General features: G+C 45.2%; 1 protein-coding gene across 1 annotated transcript in view; it reads right to left on the bottom strand.

Moving 5' to 3' along the window:
- Positions 1-10054: 10054 nt before the first annotated feature.
- LOC144483916 (uncharacterized) overlaps positions 10055-19804 on the bottom strand; it is a 29835-nt gene continuing 20085 nt past the window's right edge. The window contains 2 exon segments of the mRNA XM_078202496.1: positions 10055-10329; positions 10332-11188. Of these exon segments, the coding sequence (XP_078058622.1) occupies positions 10256-10329; positions 10332-11188 (931 nt within the window). The 3' untranslated portion in view covers positions 10055-10255.

The following is a 19804-nucleotide window of genomic DNA, read 5'->3' on the forward strand; positions in this document are numbered from 1 at the left end:
TCAAGGAGCAGCACTTCGAAAGCTAGTGGCTTTTGCTGCCAGATAAACCTGTTGGACTTCAACCTAATGTTGTGAGACTTCTGACTGTGTTTACCCCAGTCCAATACTCGATTTGGATGAATTGGAAAAGTATAAAAAAAAACTCCAGTATCTCCACATCCTGTCCTGGACACAGAGAGCTGGAAATCTCCATGCAGGCGGCCAGACAGATATATGTCTATCTGACTGGACTAACAATGTGTGGAATGTACAGACTGGGAGAACAATGGGTGGGGGCGGGGCTCCCGGGTCTGTGCGCCTGTACCCGGAGACGTCACCATGGAGCACAGTGATTGCTATTGGCTGAATCAGGAGGGGTCCATTGTGCCGTCACAATGACTCAGAGGGGCGTTCCCAGCACACAGTGTCCCATTGGCAGCAATATCACTGGTTACAGAAGCAGCACACTGCGGATTGGACACCAGCTCAGCGCGGCTGGCGGTCAAAGCCCCGCCCACCCCCACGTGGGCTCGGGTTCCGCCCCCTCATTGTCTCCATGCGGCAGATTGACCAATGGCAACGCGTGGAGGACCGGATGGGCGCTGGTCCTCCAGCCAATCAGAGTCCGGCCCCTGTGTCAATGCCGCGCGGAGCTTCCTGTGGACATGAATGTGGGGGTTCGATCAGTAAGTTTGCTGATGGTCCAAAAATTGGTGATGTGGTAAATAGCGAGGGGGAAAGCCTTAGATTACAGGATGATGTGGACGAGCTGCTTAGATAGGCAAAATAGTGGCAATTGTAATTTAACCCTGAAATGTCTGAGGTGATGCATTTTGGAAGGACTAACAAGGCAAGGGAACAGATAATGAACAATAGGACGCCAGGAAGTACAGAGGACCAGAGGGACCTTGGGGTGCATGTCCATAGGACCCTGAACACAGTAGGACAGATTGATAAACTTGTTAAGAAGGGATATGGGATACTTGTCTTTTTTAGCCAAGGCATCAAATATGCGTGGACCTGCAGAGTTTCACTGGCTGTCTTGTCTGGAGACAATACACATCTTTTTAGCCTGTCTTGATGCTCTCTCCACTCCCATTGTTTTGTTTCTTAAAGACTGGATTAGTTGTAAGTATTCGCATTCCAACCATTATTCATGTAAATTGAGTCTGTGTCTTTATAAGTTCTGTTTGTGAACAGAATTCCCACTCACCTGAAGAAGGGGCTCAGAGCCTCGAAAGCTTGTGTGGCTTTTGCTACCAAATAAACCTGTTGGACTTTAACCTGGTGTTGTTAAACTTCTTACTATCAAATATTACAGCAGGCAGGTTATGATTGAGTGTATAAAATGCTGGAGTACTGTCTGCAGTTCGGGTCACCACACTTTAGGAAGGATGTGATTGCACTGGAGAAGGTGCAGAGGAGATTCACCAGGATGCTGCCTGGGCTGGAACGTGTCAGTCATGAAGAGAGGCTGGTTAGGCTCGAATTGGTCTCCCTAAAGCAGAGAAGGCTGAGGGGGGGCCTGATTGAGATGTACAAAAATATGAACGCTCAGTTCACTGACCTTTAGTAGCTGGGTCAATATCCAGGGACATAGATTTAAGTGAGGGGCAGGAGAGTTAGAGGGGATTTGAGGGAAACAATTTTCACCCAGAGGGTGGTGGGAATCGGGAACTCACTGCCTGATTGGGGGGGGGGGGGGCAGGGGGAGGTGGGAACGCTCAACAGTAAGAAGCATTTAGATAAGTACTTGAAATGTCATAACATATAAGGCTGCTCCTGACCAAGTGGTGAAAGGTGGGATTAGAACAGATTGGTGCTTGAGAGCTGGCACAAATACGATGGGTCAAAGGGCCTCTTGCTGTGTTTTAAAACTCTGAGGACAGAATTATGACAGTGTGGTTATGTGTTAAATATTGGATGGTTCTATAATAAAGTACATTTATTATTATTTCTTGTCTTGTAATATAGTACTGTAGCTATGTTATATATTTCCAGTCAGAGCCATTATAGCACAGGGGGAGTCCATTGGACAATTCAAGGCCCTGCTGACTCTCTGTCGAGCAATTCTGTCAGTCTGGAGAGGGTCCCATTCTGTACTCCTGCAGCACCCATCCAATCACATTTAGAAATTACTGACCATCTCTGCTTGACTACCCTCACAGGCAGCAAGTTCAGGAGCATGACTAATCACAACCCCCATATCTTAACCAACTTACAGATTTAGGGGAATGAGTGGGGAAAGAATGTTCTATAGAAACTAGAATTATCTGTTCTGAATTTTGATCCTGTAGTGACTGTGATGTCTGCTGCAAATTCCTTTTATAGGATATCAGAAGGTTAGGATCCATTGACAGAATCCCAAACCATGCGCCACGTCAAGATTTGACAGTCGCTCAATTCATCTGGACCTGAATACCATCGGCCTTTGCATCTAGAAGGAGAAATGTTTCTCTATTCTGTCTGCTTCAGAAGGCGTTAAATGTCAGTGTGACTGGAAAAGCACCAACGCACACACACACCCGAGTGAGAGTGTTCCAGTGCACTGACTGTGGAAAGAGCTTTAACCAGTTATATAGCCTGAAAATACATCACAGCTTTCACAGTGGGCAGAGACTGTACCCGTGTTCTGTGTGAGATTTAACTGATTGTTTAACCTGGAGAGTCACAAGGACACCTGAACCATGGAGAAACCATGGAAATGTGGGGACTGTGGGAAGGGATTCAGATTCCCATCTCGGCTGGAAATTCATCGACGTATTCACACTGAGGAGTGGCCATTCACCTGCTCTGAGTGTGGCATGGGATTCACTTATTTCTCCAAGCTGTTGAACCACAAAGTCACTCACACTAATGAGAGACCCTTTAAATGCTCCGACTGTGGGAGCAGCTTCAAAAGGGCGCAGGAACTGCTGAGACACGAGCGAATTCACACTGAGGAGAAACCGTTCAGCTGCTCTCAATGCTCAAAGAGATTTAGATCAACATCCAACCTGCAGGAACACCAGCGAGTTCACACCAGTGAGAGACCCTTTAAATGCTCCGACTGTGGGAGTGAATTCAAAAGGTCTCAGGATCTGAGGGACCACCAGCACATTCACACCGAGGAGAGACCATTCAGCTGCTCTCACTGCACAAAGAGGTTTCGAACATCATCCCACCTGCAGAGACACCAGCGAATTCACACTGGGGAGAAACCATTCACCTGCTGTGTGTGTGGGAAGGGATTCATCGATTCATTCAACCTGCGGGAACACCAGCGAACTCTCATTGGGGAGAGGCCATTTATCTGCTGTGTGTGTGGAAAGGGATTCACCCGGGCATCCAGCCTGCTGACACACCAGCGGGTTCACACCGGGGAGGGGCTGTTTACCTGCTCTCACTGTGGGAAGGGATTCACTCAGTTATCCAGACTGCAGGTACACGTTCGAGTTCACACTGGGGAGAGACCATTCACCTGCTCTGTGTGTGGAAAGGGATTCACTCAGTCAACATCCCTGCAGAGACACCAGCGAGTTCACAAGTGATGACAGGGGTTGGATTCTGCTGTTATTGCTGCTGTTAATCACATCCAGGACTGAACCATGTTCATTCTGACAGTTGATGAAGCGGGAGGGTCGGAGGGTTTCTTTCTGCTGGACTGGCCGGTCGCACAACTTTGCTTCCAATGGGCTGATGCTCTTTGAGCCTGGGAGAGCACATTTCCACTGAAATGATCCACAAAAGCTGATGAAGGACATTTATTTTTCTGGGATAGTAAATAGTGTTTTTCCGACCACTACAGGTAGATCAAAAATAAATACAGAAAGAACTGGAAAAACGCAGCAGGTCTGGCAGCATCTGTGGAGGGAGAAACAGAGTTAATGTTTCACGTCCAATGAAACTCTACTTCAGAACTAAAGAGAGGGAGAAATGTGATGGGTTTGATGCTGGTGAGAAAGGGGGGAGGGTCAGGTAGAACAAAAGGGAAAGTCAGGGATTGGTTAGAGGGTGGGTGAGATTAAATGACAAAAATATCCCGGAACCCAAGGCAAAGGGAGAGGTAATGGTTGTGGTAAAGAAACAAAGCATTGGCCCAGAGTAAGTGTTATTGGCAGAATAAAGGACAGCTCTGTCTGGAAGCAAAAAACATGAAAACAAGGTGTAGACTGGCACTCGGCAAAAAACAACAAATCAAAATGGAGGAGAGAGTTCAGGGTGTGAAGTTGTTGAACTCAATGTTGAGTCCAGAAGGCTGTAAAGTGCCTCATCGGAAGATGAGGGGCTGTTTGTCCAGCTTGTGTTGGGCTTCTCCGGAACATTGCAGCAGGCCGAGGACAGAAATGTGAGCGTGAGAGCAAGGTGGTGAATTCTAATGGCAAGCAAGCGGAAGGTCAGGGTCATGCTTGTGGACTGAGCGGAGGTGTTCCACAAAGAGGGCAGGGAACAGGCTACAGATGAATTCAAGAGAAACCATTTGTGTCCAGAACATTGTGAAGATCCTTTTACTCTGGTTGTCTTTGATCCTCAAGTCATTTTCTGTTTGTTTTAACCATGTTCTGTTTCATTAATAGACTTTTATCAGTAAAAATATTTGATTTTTCTGGACTTTTCCTGATGAGATTGATGCACTTTAGGGAAAGTGGGTGAGAGGTGTGGGCAGGTTCTTTAACAGAAAGTGAGTCCCTCTAAGGTAATTGGCAAAGGAGCCAGAGGGGGAGATGAGATTTTATTTTTTGACACAGTGAGTTGTTCTGATCTGCCTGAAAGCAGATTCAATAGTTTACCTCCAAAGGGTAAAGACTTGAGTGGGAAGAATTTGGGGAAAAAACAGTGCAGTTGGATGAATCAGAGAGTTCTTTCAAAGAGATAACAGGAGGACGATGGGCTGAATGGAGTCCTCCTGTAGCCTGTCAATCTCATCCTCCAGCTTTTGTGCGTGTTAAAAGGGGCAGATTTCATTGCAGCCTCTTCCCTGTATATGTATTTAAAGAGACGAGTTTCTCTTTAGCTCTGAGTGACCGATATAACAATTGGTTGGAGGCCCATTTCTCACTCAGTCCTCCAGCACCTTCCTGTCTCTCGATTACTGCAACATACATTGCAGTTTTCCAACTGGGGCGCAGGCCTCATTATTCTCAGCTAAATTCAGCCCTCAGCTCCGTCGCCTGGCTGTCATTGACACAAGCAATAGAGAGACAGAAAGGTGCCCCAGGCTCAAATGGGAAGTCAAAACACAGGGCTTTGAATGAATTATTAGGATCTCTGTAATGATCAATAATTTAAAGAAATGAATTCTAAACTCAATGAGTAAATCAAAGAATCACATGACAAAACTTCAAGTTTTATGACTTCTCCTCCAACAAACTGGAAGCAACAATGACTAAACACTTTTTTGTCGGGAACATAACCCTTAAACTGTAAAATTGAACTTTGCCCTTTTACTCTTAACACCATCAAATGTCCCACTCAATGGGGATATTTTATTCCATCTTGGAATGTTGACACTCAATTCTCCAAGAATGAGTCCAAGGTGATTTTTCACTCCCCAAGAGTTTATTTCCATTGTTTTCCTTTTCCAATCTGGCAACCTTTAATCCCAGAGCTGTCCTTCACAGTGATGGTTCTCCTGGACATTTTCCCACTAACACAAGCAAGGTGAATCTTCCAGCCTTGTTTCACAATTCTCAGAAATTTGTGACCAACATTCGACATTGGAGCAGAAGTTGGCCATTTGGCCCTTTGAGTCTGCTCCACCATTTATTTAGATCATGGCTGATCTGTTTGTGTTGTGTTGTGGGAAATTTACCACTTCGGAGTCAGACTTGGAGGTTCAACAAAACAGTTTTATTTCGGACAAAGCTTTGGGAGAAAGCACTGGTACTCCGCAGTACTTGGCAGCGACCTTCTCAACTACACAATGGTAGTTGACCATCTTTATATCTTTTAGACAATAGATAGTACGGACATTAGCCGTTAATACATCGTTACAAGTTGAGTAGGCAGATACGGACATCAACAGTTAACACATCGTTACAAGCAGACAGGTACGGACATGGACAGTTAACACATCATTATACATAGAATGGATACATTTATGCAGTTATGTCCTCTATCAATGACTGGTTTCGACATATACATTTATGTATTTATGTCTCCATCGGTGGCTGATCTCGTTATATTTATGCATTTATGTCCCCATCAGTGGCGGATCTTATTATCAAACTCATTGTTCTGGGTCTGCTCTTATCTCAAGTCTTAAAGTGCTCCAGGTCTGACCAGCTTCCTGCAGCAATTCAGATACTGCAGGTTTTAACTCTTTGTGTAACTGTCTGTGCCCAAAGCCAGTGCCTTTTAATGTCCCTTCCCAGAGTCCATTTTGTGTGCCAGGTAACCATTTTGTGTCCATCATTTTAATTTCACCATAACAGTTGCGTTCCACATTCTTGTTCCACACCCGATATTTTAGATTCCCTTATCCAACAACAGTTGGTATAAAGGCAAAATTCTGCTGTTGTTGGAATGTGAAACAAAGACAGAAAATGCTGGACAATCTCAACAAGTCTGACATCATCTGTAAAGAGAGAATAGAGACAGCATTTTGAGTCAGGATGACTCTTTGTCAGAGGTGAAGACAAGGAAAATCGGACAAACTTTATCCTGTGAGGGTCAAGAATTGGGAAGCAATCTATTAAACCTCCTCTGAACCACCCTCAATGCATTTGTATCATTTCATAAATAGGAGACAAAGCTGCACCGAGTGTTCAAGATGCAGTCTCAGAAACGCCCTGTATAACTGAAGCAGAACATCTTTACTCCGATGTTCAATTTCTCTCGTAATAAAGGATAACATTCCATTTGTCAGAACTTTGATTTATTTGAACTAAGATTTATGGGGGTTCTCTTGTTTACAATAACCTCCCTAATCGTAAATCACACCAGGTTCCAGTGTCTCAACCATATGGCAAGAAAGAATGGTGAATTCAGAAAGTTTATTAATCATTAAAAATGTAACAAGTCAGAACGATAAAAGGCAAAGTATCGATTAACAGTTAATCGAGAAAGTTTAACTTTAACAATTGAACAGACTTCTCTCCATCCCTCTCAGACCAGGACATGAAGTGACGGCTCCAAAAACGTGGATAACTTGTGAAACCAACAGCTCTCCACACCTCTCTGTAAACATCTCTCCCTCCACCTCTCTCTACCAAATTGCCTTCTCAAGATCACTTTTTTATACTTTAAAAATGCCGAAAGTCCATCTTAGCCAATTCCCATAAATCTTCAATTATAAACTAAAATAGACACGAGTTTTCAGATGATTTGAAAAGAAATGAACTGTCTGCTGAAAAGAACATAAGAAATAGGAGCAGGAGTAGGCCATCTAGCCCCTCGAGCCTGCCCCGCCACTCAACAAGATCATGGCTGATCTGACGTGGATCAGTACCACTTACCCGCCTGATCCCCATAACCCTTAATTCCCTTACCGATCAGGAATCCATCCATCCGCGCTTTAAACATATTCAGCGAGGTAGCCTCCACCACCTCAGTGGGCAGAGAATTCCAGAGATTCACCACCCTCTGGGAGAAGAAGTTCCTCCTCAACTCTGTCTTAAACCGACCCCCCTTTATTTTGAAGCTGTGTCCTCTAGTTTTAACTTCCTTACTAAGTGGAAAGAATCTCTCCGCCTCCACCCTATCCAGCCCCCGCATTATCTTATAAGTCTCCATAAGATCCCCCCTCATCCTTCTAAACTCCAACGAGTACAAACCCAATCTCCTCAGCCTCTCCTCATAATCCAAACCCCTCATCTCCGGTATCAACCTGGTGAACCTTCTCTGCACTCCCTCCAATGCCAATATATCCTTCCTCATATAAGGGGACCAATACTGCACACAGTATTCCAGCTGCGGCCTCACCAATGCCCTGTACAGGTGCATCAAGACATCCCTGCTTTTATATTCTATCCCCCTCGCAATATAGGCCAACATCCCATTTGCCTTCTTGATCACCTGTTGTACCTGCAGACTGGGCTTTTGCGTCTCATGCACAAGGACCCCCAGGTCCCTTTGCACGGTAGCATGTTTTAATTTGTTTCCATTGAGATAGTAATCCCATTTGTTATTATTTCCTCCAAAGTGTATAACCTCGCATTTCTCAACGTTATACTCCATTTGCCATATCCTCGCCCACTCACTCAGCCTGTCCAAATCTCTCTGCAGATCTTCTCCGTCCTCCACACGATTCACTTTTCCACTTATCTTTGTGTTAACTTTTCTACAGAACCTAAAGGGATGGGGAGTGAGCAGAAAAAAATTGGCCCACAATAATACCACTTTATACAAGTATAAAAATCAAAACAAACTCCATTGTAAACTTCAGCTCTTAATTTTTTTGTTATATTCCACAACCTAATTATTTTTATTTGATCAGTTTTGTTAGGGATGGGTAACTTCTGTTCTTTATAAACTGGTTCACTCATTTTGTTTATTCTACATGGGCTCAGAGAATCAGAACCCAGACTTTATCATCCTTATCCTTTTTCTCCCTTTGCCACCACTCCCTCTGTTTTGCGGGAGGGTCGTGGGGATTCCAATCAGAACTAATCATTTTATCATAAAAGTAAAATACTGCGGATGCTGGAATCTGAAACAAAAACAGAAAATGCTGGAAAATGTCAGCAGGTCTGACAGCTTCTGTGGGGACAGAATAGAGCCAATGTTTCAGGTATGGATGACCCTTCATAAGAGCTGTTATGAAATGTCTTCCAGACTCGAAATGTTGGCTCTATTCTCTAATAATTTTATCGATAAGTTTCTTGTTCTTAGTTTCCAAATAGCAGGTAAGAGACCTGTCCGGTCCCCACTCAAGTTCTGATTTTTTCACTGGCCATGCTTGGGTCAGTTTATAACCATTAGAATCTACTCAGAGGTCTGCTTTTCAGTCCAGTGCTATTTGGAGTATACCGTTACTTCACCGACTAACGGGTCACATGTCCCTCACAGTTCTTATCACAAATTTGGGATAAAATAATTTAAACAATGCCTGAGAACGATTTTTAACTTCTTAACCAACTATCTGCCACTGTTTGTTGATTCGTCAGACCTCCTCTTCACAGATTCGGGTATCTCAGCCACTGAACACCAGCCGGTCCTGGAATAAGATTCATTCTAACTCATTCTGAGTAAATATTCTCACCAGGTCCTCTGTTGGGGCCCTGCTAAGCAGCTTTAATGGTCCGTGATTGCAGAAACTGAGCAGTCACAGGAATGTGGTCAAGATAGTCCAGTCCCATAATGCCTCACATTCAATCTGCAGTCCTTCAATTATAACAGAATATGTGGCTGTATGTAGCTGCCTCGGCCATGGTCAACCCCAACACTGCCTTCTTGAACTGCTACAATGCCTGAGGTGTACGTACACCCACAGTGCTGTTAGGGAGGGATTTCCAGCTACACATTCCAGACTTTCACTGGACTGTAGGTGGATACCAGGTTGACATATTCCATTCAACCACTCCCAAGGTGAGTTATTCCAATTCCTTTATTGTCCAGGACCAGATATTCACAATATCTTTAAAACAGGAATTAAACATTCCCATTTGGTTTCAGGTCTTAACATATTCTGTTAGTTTGTTCTTTATTGTTAATGTCAGGCTGGGGTTGTTCCTCTTGGAGCAAAGGAGGTTGAGGGGAGATTTGATAGAGGTGGACAAGATTCTGGCAGGTGCAGATAAGGTGGACAAAGAAAAGCTGTTCCCATTAGCTGATGGGACATGGACGAGGGGGACACAGATTTAAAGTTTCAGGTCAGAGATGTAGGGAGGGATGTGAGGAAGAATATTTTGATGCAGCGAATGGTAATGACCTGGAACTCGCTGCCTACAAGGGTGGAGGAAATGGAGACAATAAACAATTACAAAGGAAATTGGATGGGCATCTGGGGGAGTTTCAAACAGAAATGCTGACTAAATATCTCTGAATTTCCTAACACCGTGTCACTCTGTGATCCTTGTGAAATTTAAAACAAGGTATTCGCAACAAGACTCAAAGAACATCAGCTCACTGGAGGCAAAGTTGTGAGACCGGCCAGTCCAGCAGAAAGAAACCCTCCGACCCTCCCCATTGACTAACTGTGAGAATGAACAAAATGCAGTCCTGGATGTAATTGAGAGCAGAAACAATAACAGCAGAATCCAACCCCTGTGAACTTGTTGGTGCCTCAGCAGCTGTGATGAAATTCTGAACACTTTTTATACACTGAGCAGGTGGACAGTTTCTCCCCAGTGTAACTTCACTGATGTCTCAACAGGTGGGATAACTGAGTGAATTCCTTCCCACACTGAGAGCAGGTGAATGGTCTCTCCCCATGTGAATTTGCTGGTGTCTCTGCAGGTTGGACAACTGACTGAAACCCTTCCCACACTGAGAGCAAGTAAATGGCCTCTCCCCAGTATGAACTCGCTGGTGTCTCCGCAGGTGGGATGACTGAGTGAATCTCTTCCCACACTGAGAGCAGGTGAACGGCCTCTCTCCAGTGTGAACTCGCTGGTGTTTCTGCTGGGTGGATAACTGACTGAAACCCTTCCCACACTGAGAGCAGGTAAATGGCCTCTCCCCAGTGTGAACTCGCTGGTGTGTCCGCAGCTCGGATGACCGAGTGAATCTCTTCCCACACTGAGAGCAGGTGAATGGCCTCTCCCCAGTGTGAACTCGCTGGTGTGTCCGCAGGTCGGATGACCGAGTGAATCCCTTCCCACACTGAGAGCAGGTGAATGGCCTCTCCCCGGTGTGAACGTGCTGATGTGTCCGCAGGTCGGATGACCGAGTGAATCTCTTCCCACAACGAGAGCAGATGAATGGCCTCTCCCCAGTGTGAATTCGCATGTGTGTCCATAGATTGGATAACTGGTTGAATCCCTTCCTACACCGAGAGCAGATAAACAGCCTCTCCCCAGTGTGAATTCGCTGGTGTCTCTGCAAAGTGGATAACACAGTGAATCCCTTTCCACACTGAGAGCAGGTGAACGGTCTCTCTCCGGTGTGAACTCGCTTGTGTGACTGCAGGCTGGGCAACAGAGCGAATCCCTCCCCACACTGAGAGCAGATGAATGGCCTCTCCCCAGTGTGGCTGCGCCGATGAGCATCCAGCAGAGAGGGGGCTCTGTATCTCTTTCCACAGTCTGCACATTTCCATGGTTTCTCCATGGTGCAGGTGTCCTTGCCTCTCCCTTGGGTGGACAATCAGTTGAAGCCTCACACAGAACACGGGTACAGTCTCTCCCTGCTGTGAATGGTGATATTTATTCAGGCTGTGTAACTGGTTAAAGCTCTTTCGTCAGTGCACTGGAACACACTCACTCGGGTGTGGCAGGGTGTTGCTGCTTTTCCACTCACTGATGGCCGAGGTATTTTCAAATCGAAGTGGAAGGTTTAATCTGAAGCTCAGTGGCCAACTTCCGCATTGAGACGTCACAATAGAGCGCTGCCTGAATCAGCCAATAGGAATTACTCGGCTCCGCAGTGACGTGTCGGGGTTCCATGGCGCAGGCCCGGCTCGCGGACCCGGGAGCCCCGCCCCCGCCCATTGTTCCCCTCCCCCTGCACCTCCTCCAGCCACGGTTTCCAGGCAACCGGCTGGCGGCTCCGGCCAGAGCGAGAAGCCGCTCGGTGAGCTCCCCCTCCCCCCTCTCTCTCCTGCGGCTCCAAAAAGAGATCGAGAGCGACCGCTGGCGGCAGCCGCACTGCGCCTGCTCCGGACAGCTCAGCTCAGCAGCGCTCTCTGCGCCTGCTCCGGACAGCTGGGCTCAGCAGCGCTCTCTGCACCTGCTCCGGACAGCTGGGCTCAGCGCTCTCTGCGCCTGCGCGCTGGGCTGCCAGCTGAGGGAGTGGGGGAGCGGACTTTGCAAAATCACTTCCCATCATTTTCTTCCAAGTCCCGCAGTTTGATTTGAAACAGAACAGCTTCTGTTTGTAGCCTCACCACAGACTCAAACTTCACACACAGACTCAAACTTCACCACAGACTCAAACTTCACACACAGACTCAAACTTCACCACAGACTCAAACTTCACCACAGACTCAAACTTCACCACAGACTCAAACTTCACCACAGACTCAAACTTCACCACAGACTCAAACTTCACCACAGACTCAAACTTCACCACAGACTCAAACTTCACACACAGACTCCAACTTCATCCTCTGGACAACATCTGTGAGGAAAACACTTTCTTTCTCCCCCTGGGAAATACAGAGACAGAGAAATTCTCTGGAACTGGAATTAGAGCCAAATATACTGAGGGGGAAATGTTTGTGATTTTGTGGAACCTGTTTTTATTGTCTGAGCTTTTTAAAGTGTAATTTATCCTGTCTATTCAAATAGTGTTTCTTAATGCATGATCAGTGATGTTAATTTTAGATTAATTTTTAAAGTAAATTTTTAAAAAAATGAAACATTGTCTTTCAGTTTATTCCATTGGGATTTGTGGGAATGTGTTTATTATAAGGTGATCATGAGGATCGTAACAACATTGATATGTCTGGTGTTGGTGCATATGATGTAGAGATGCCGGTGTTGGACTGGGGTAAACACAGTAAGAAGTCTCACAACACCTGGTTAAAGTCCAACAGGTTTATTTGGAATCACGAGCTTTCAGCGTGCTGCTCCTTCTCACCTGATGAAGGGGCAGTTCTCTGAAAGCTTGTGATTCCTAATAAACCTGTTGGACTTTAACCTGGTGTTGTGATACTTCTTACTATATGGTGCATATTAGGTATATTATTTATGGATTTGTATTACAGTTGATGTTGTTTAATTCCAGAATAGTATTGTAACTACACTGTATATTTTCCAGTCAAAGAGTCAGCAGAGCACAAGATAAATCAATTCAGCAGCTTGAGTCCGTGCCAAGTCTCTGTCGGGGAATCCACTCAGTGCCATTTTTCCTCGATATCCCTGTTCCCCAGTACGTTTAATTCCTTCAAGTGCCCGACCAATTTTATTTTGAAATCACTGGTCGTCTCCACTTCCACCACTCTCATCATCAGTGAGTTCCAGAACATGATTGCTTGCTCCCCAAGTCAAGTTCTTCCGCACCCATCTGTATCTCTAATCATGTAATAGAGTTCTGAATATTGCATACATTTTTAGTTCACTAAATATGCAATTTTTTTATATGCTTAGACACAAGCCCGTGTGAAGATTTCAGGAATATGTGTCCTGTACATGAAACAGTCAGCACGGATCTGTCGATTAGGATGAATCAGCACCCTCAGGACAATGTCTATTTCAGGTCCAGCAAAGTGAGAATGGAGGGAGAGTGTTTGGGATGGAGATTTACACATTTTCAAGAATGAGAGGAAAGAATGATCCACAGAAACTAGAATTGTCTGTTCTGAGTTTTTATCCTGTACTGACAGCATTGATTTTTGTGAATTTCTTTCACAGGCTATTAGAAGGGGAGAATTTACAGACACAAATCTCAACAAACATGACGTTAGGATCTAACAGAGTCACCCAATTATTCAGGATCTGAATACCATCGGCATTTGAAACTAGAATGGGAAATGTTTGTCTGTCCCTTCAAACTGTTTAAACATCAGTGTGACTGGAAAATCACTGAGACACATTCACTCGAGTGAGAGTATTCCAGTGAACTGACTGTGGAAAGAGCTTCAACCAGTTACACAGCCTGGAAAAGATCGAAGGATTCACAGTGAGGAGAGACCATGTATGTGTTAACTGTGGGGTCAAACCTTCATCTGAACCTGGAGATGTACAAAGACACTCAGACCATAGAAATGTAGGCACTGTGGGAAGGGATTCAATTGCCCCTCGAAGCTGGAAACCCTTCGATGCAGCCACACTGTGGAGACACCGTTCACCTGCTCTGAGTTTGGAAGGGGATTTCGTGATTCATCCACCCGGAGGAATCACCAGCGACTTCACATCAGGGAGAGGCCATTCACCTGCTCTGAGTGTGGGAAGAAATTCAGCGATTCGTCTGCCCTGCTGACACACCAGCGGGTTCACAATGGGGAGAGACCATTCACCTGTTGTGTGTGTGGAAAGGGATTCACTCAGTCATCTGCCCTGCAGAACCACCAGCGATTTCACACGGGTGAGGGACTGTTCCCCTGCTCAGAGCGTGGGAAGGGATTCACTCACTCATCCCTCCCGCTGTCAAACCAACGCATTCACACTGGGCCGAGGCCATTTATCTGCTCCGAGTGTGGGAAGGGATTCACTCAATTATCTAGTCTGCTGAGACACAAAGGATTACACACTGGGGAAAGGCCATTCATCTGATGTGTGTGTGGGAAGTGACTCAGTGAATCATCCAGTCTGCTGGAATACTGAGGCACCTCCCCCAATAAGAAACCTGTTAAATGCTCTGACTGTGGGAGCTGCTTTAAAACCTGAGCCTGCCTCAGGGTCGACCAGCGCATTCACACTGAGGAGACCCCGTTCAGGCACTCTCACTGCAAAGAGGTTCAAAACATCATCTGACCTACTGAAACATCAGGGAATTCACACTGGGGAGAGACCCTGATAATTCCCACTCACTTTCAGCGATTTATCATAAAACCTACCAGATTGGAAGCTTCTGCCTGAAATTTTATTTTCCCTTCGTTTCCAAACTGAGACCATTCACCTGCTCAGTGTGTGGGAAAGGATTCACTTGTTCACCCAAACTGCTGACACACCGTGGCAGTCACACCGATTAGTGATCTTTTGGATGCTCTGACTGTGGCTGTTAATTATATCAATAAGTTAAGGTTAAGTTTATTCAGATGGAGGGCACTGATTAGATAGTTATAATGAGCAGGTAAAAAGTGGGACTCACTAATATAGCTTGGAGTCAGAGTTGAACCTGTAATGTTTGATTCTGTGAACAAATCTGTCCCAAATAAAGATTGACTCCACCCCAAGGCTGTCAGGATTATAACAAGGTAACAGAAAATGCTTGTCTAATGGTGAAGGTTGGAAACTAAAAGAAAGTATATTTCAGACGGAAGCTTCCAATCCCAGCAGCTTTTGTGAGAAATGACTGAAAGGCAGTGGGAATTGTCAGGGTCTGATTACCTGCTGATGCTCTCGGAGTCTGAACCATACAACCAGTGGAAGAATGAAGTGGCGATGTGGACACGGGTTACATCCCGATCAAGGAGGAAACAAGATCTGGCCTTGGCACTGTCACTTCCTAACACAAGGAAAATCAGCAACAAAGCATTTTCTGATCAGCCAAACTGCAAGTTGATAACTGCACTGGCACGGATGATTCATGTAAAGAATTCACTTCAGGTGGTTGGAGGGTAGAATCCCTGTCAATTGGTCTATGGGAGAAATCCCCAATTCCCCTCTGTGCCGGGCGATCGCCCTCCTGCTTTAAAGGGATACAATTAGTTCCATTTTCAGTCATCAATTATCTGATTGTTCCATGAAAAGAATTGCTCAAAGCAACAAATTATTGGAGATACCAGAAGAGGGTTTCTTCATGTGTAACATTTGGGTTGAAGAAGAAAAACCATCTTTTTCTTCAATTTGTTTTGAAACACTGTTTGTGTGAATTTTTGCGATCCCGGTCAGGACTGTTAACGTTTGCAGAGAAATTCGAACACCCAGTGATTAACTGAAAGAATTACATCACAAGATTCCACATTTTTAAACAAAAACAAACTTTACTGTATGTTTAAATAAAATTTAAAAAGACAACACTACAAATTGAATACTACACTCAATAAAGATTTATGATATAAACCGAGTTCTATTTTTTTACTTCACCCCAAGAGTTTCTTTATACTTAATGATAGCTTGAAGTTTCATTCACTTCTGGTCCTAGGACCATCCCAAAGGTATGTCAAAGCTCTCCACAATTCACTTTAATTCTCCCCAGTACACCAGATATTCTCCCCAGGCAGCGGGCGATCGAGGAGGCCGTCCATCCTGACTGTCTGCCCCTCTACTGCGGGTACATTCACAGCCAGGTGTCCCTGGAGAGGGAGCATGCGGTGTCCACGGGCGCGGTTGATGCCTTCCGTGCCCGCTGGGCACCGCAGGGGTTGGGGTGCGTTATCGACCCTGATAATCACATTTTAATTTGATGTTTTTAAGTTTCCTTTGTACTTTGATTTTTGTTCGGGCTGTTCCCCCTCCTTTTGGGGAGCTGCCCCTTTTACTTTGTCCTGACTTAATTTGAGTTTGTTTATTCGGTTTGACCTAAAAAGAGGCCAAGAGTTTATGGGAGTCCATCCATTATCTTTTCACTAAACAAGCCTCCAATTTTCCTTTAAGCTCTCAAACTGTGGACTCCTCAGTCTAAACATGGGCTTCACTGCATTCTTGCTGAGGCATTTAAATGTTGGAAACACCCCTGGTTTCCAACGGTCCTCTAGGCTTCTAGTCCCACAGCTGGTTCACAGCTCCTGGTCCCAGAACTGGTGGCTTCCAAGCTGACTGCAGACTGTCCGCTGGAACCAGGTCATTGATTGGAAAGGACTCAAAGGTTCCGGGGAAAAGGCAGGAGAATGGGATTGAGATTTATCAGTCATGATCGAATGACACAGCAGATTCGATGAGCCAAATAGCCTAATTCTGCTCCTATATCTTATGGTCTAATTCTAACCAAGGCTCCACCCTGAATCACATATCTCCATGGTAACAGAGACCAGGTGGAATATCTGACAGATATTTAGCTTCAAAACTAAACCTTTTTTCCTGAGGTTTGCATGAAGAATTAACCTAACAAAAACAGTACAATAATTGTCAGACCCAATGTCTCCAGCTAAAAGATCCAGCTGACTTTTTACAGTTCTTACTTCTCGAGTTTTGACTTCTTAAACCAACATGGGCCATGCTTTGTGACTGCGAATTCCCTGAGGGTGTTTTCATCAGATTCTCAACCCAGGTTTTCCATTTTTTAAAAGCAATTCTTGCAACTAATTCTTATTTCTAAAACATAGGAATTATGAAATTAGATTTTTGTAACAAAAACAGGAAGAAATGAAAATGTATCACCTTCATAATATCCCATTTAGAATATTACAATATACAACATGCTGTATATCTTAACAACAGCCATGATCTTATTGAATGGTGGAGCAGGCTCGAAGGGCCACATGGCCTCCTCCCGTTCCTAAATCCACTGTTTTCCTGTGTTGATCTATCTTATAACCTGCAATAGACACAATAATCCCTCCATTGTCTACTTCACATTCACAAGTCCAGCTTGGTAACAGCACACTGCTGGGTTCCATGTCCAGGAATCTCAGTCCACTGAAGATGGAAATTACTGCTTGCAGTCTTTTCTGACGGTTTTCTTCTTACAATAATTATAGTCCAAAGTTCCTCCTGCAAAAGGAGAGTCTTCATTGCTGTTCATTTGTGAATTTTCAAGTTCTATTTTGAAAACAGTCTGTACAGAGTTCACATTTTGAAATTTATTTTCTTCCATGTTTGTAGTTCCTCCATTGTTTAAATCCAGAGAGAATATTCCACTCAATTCCACATTGAAACTGTTTTCTTCTTGCTCAGTTATAGCTGATTCCTTTATTGTCCAGGACAATATATTCACAATATCTTTAAAACAGAAATTAAACATTCCCATTTGATTTTAAACAGGAACATATTCTGTTCATTTGTTCTTTATTGTCAATGTCAGGCTGGTGTTGTTCTCCTTGGAGCAAAGGAGGTTGAGGGGAGATTTGATAGAGGTGGACAAGATTCTGACAGGTTTAGATAAGGTGGACAAAGAAAAGCTGTTCCCATTAGCTGAAGGGACAAGGACGAGGGGGACACAGATTTCTTGTTTCGGGTCAGAGATGCAAGCGGGGAGGGGAGATGTGAGGAAGAATATTCTGATGCAGCGAATGGTAATGACCTGAAACTCGCTGCCTACGAGGGTGGAGGAAGTGGAGACAATAAACAATTACAAAGGAAATTGGATGGGCATTTGGGATGTTCCAAACAGAACGAAGAACAAAGAAAATTTTGTTTTCTCAAAGAAAACAAAAAAAAAACAAAAAAAAGAACAAAGAAAATCCATCAAGACATCATTTGACTGAGTTTGGCAGAAAGGGACCGACGCAGGGTTACATAGAACATAGAACATAGAAAGCCACAGCACAAACAGGCCCTTCGGCCCACAAGTTGCGCCGATCACATCCCCACCTCTAGGCCTATCTATAGCCCTCAATCCCATTAAATCCCATGTACTCATCCAGAAGTCTCTTAAAAGACCCCAACGAGTTTGCCTCCACCACCACCGACGTCAGCCGATTCCACTCACCCACCACCCTCTGAGTGAAAAACTTACCCCTGACATCTCCTCTGTACCTACCCCCCAGCACCTTAAACCTGTGTCCTCTCGTAGCAACCATTTCAGCCCTTGGAAATAGCCTCTGAGAGTCTACCCTATCCAGACCTCTCAACATCTTGTAAACCTCTATCAGGTCACCTCTCATCCTTCGTCTCTCCAGGGAGAAGAGACCAAGCTCCCTCAACCTATCCTCATAAGGCATGCCCCCCAATCCAGGCAACATCCTTGTAAATCTCCTCTGCACCCTTTCAATGGCTTCAACATCTTTCCTGTAATGAGGTGACCAGAACTGCGCGCAGTACTCCAAGTGGGGTCTAACCAGGGTCCTATAAAGCTGCAGCATTATCTCCCGACTCCTAAACTCAATCCCTCGATTAATGAAGGCCAGTACGCCGTACGCCTTCTTGACCGCATCCTCCACCTGTGAGGCCGATTTAAGAGTCCTATGGACCCGGACCCCAAGGTCCTTCTGATCCTCTACACTGCTAAGAATGGTACCCTTCATTTTATACTGCTGCTTCATCCCATTGGTTCTGCCAAAATGGATCACCACACACTTATCCGGGTTGAAGTCCATCTGCCACTTCTCCGCCCAGTCTTGCATTCTATCTATGTCTCGCTGCAACTTCTGACATCCCTCCAAACTATCCACAACACCACCTACCTTGGTGTCGTCAGCAAACTTACCAACCCATCCCTCCACTTCCTCATCCAGGTCATTTATGAAAATGACAAACAGCAAGGGTCCCAGAACAGATCCCTGGGGCACTCCACTGGTCACTGACCTCCACAGTAAGAAGTTTAACAACACCAGGTTAAAGTCCAACAGGTTTATTTGGTAGCAAATGACCTCCATGCAGAGAAAGACCCCTCCACAGCCACTCTCTGCCTTCTGCAGGCAAGCCAGTTCTGGATCCACAAGGCAACAGCCCCTTGGATCCCATGCCCTCTCACTTTCTCAAGAAGTCTTGCATGGGGGACCTTATCGAACGCCTTGCTGAAGTCCATATAGACCACATCCACCGCTCTTCCTTCGTCAATGTGTTTGGTCACATTTTCAAAGAACTCAACCAGGCTCGTAAGGCACGACCTGCCCTTGACAAAGCCGTGCTGACTACTTTTGATCATACTAAACTTCTCTAGATGATCATAAATCCTGTCTCTCAGGATCCTCTCCATCAACTTACCAACCACTGAGGTTAGACTCACCGGTCGGTAATTTCCCGGGCTGTCCCTGTTCCCTTTCTTGAATATAGGGACCACATCTGCAATCCTCCAATCCTCCAGAACCTCTCCTGTCTCCATCGACGATGCAAAGATCATCGCCAAAGGCTCCGCAATCTCCTCCCTCGCCTCCCACAGTAACCTGGGGTACATCCCATCCGGTCCCGGCGACTTACCAACCTTGATGCCATTCAATAGTTCCAACACATCCTCTTTCTTTATGTCCACATGCTCGATCCTTTCTGTCCACCGCAAACCAGCAGTACAACCACCCAGATCCCTTTCCACCGTGAATACC

The sequence above is a fragment of the Mustelus asterias genome, unplaced genomic scaffold (genome assembly GCF_964213995.1).
Source record: "Mustelus asterias unplaced genomic scaffold, sMusAst1.hap1.1 HAP1_SCAFFOLD_84, whole genome shotgun sequence".
NCBI classification, from domain to species: domain Eukaryota; kingdom Metazoa; phylum Chordata; class Chondrichthyes; order Carcharhiniformes; family Triakidae; genus Mustelus; species Mustelus asterias.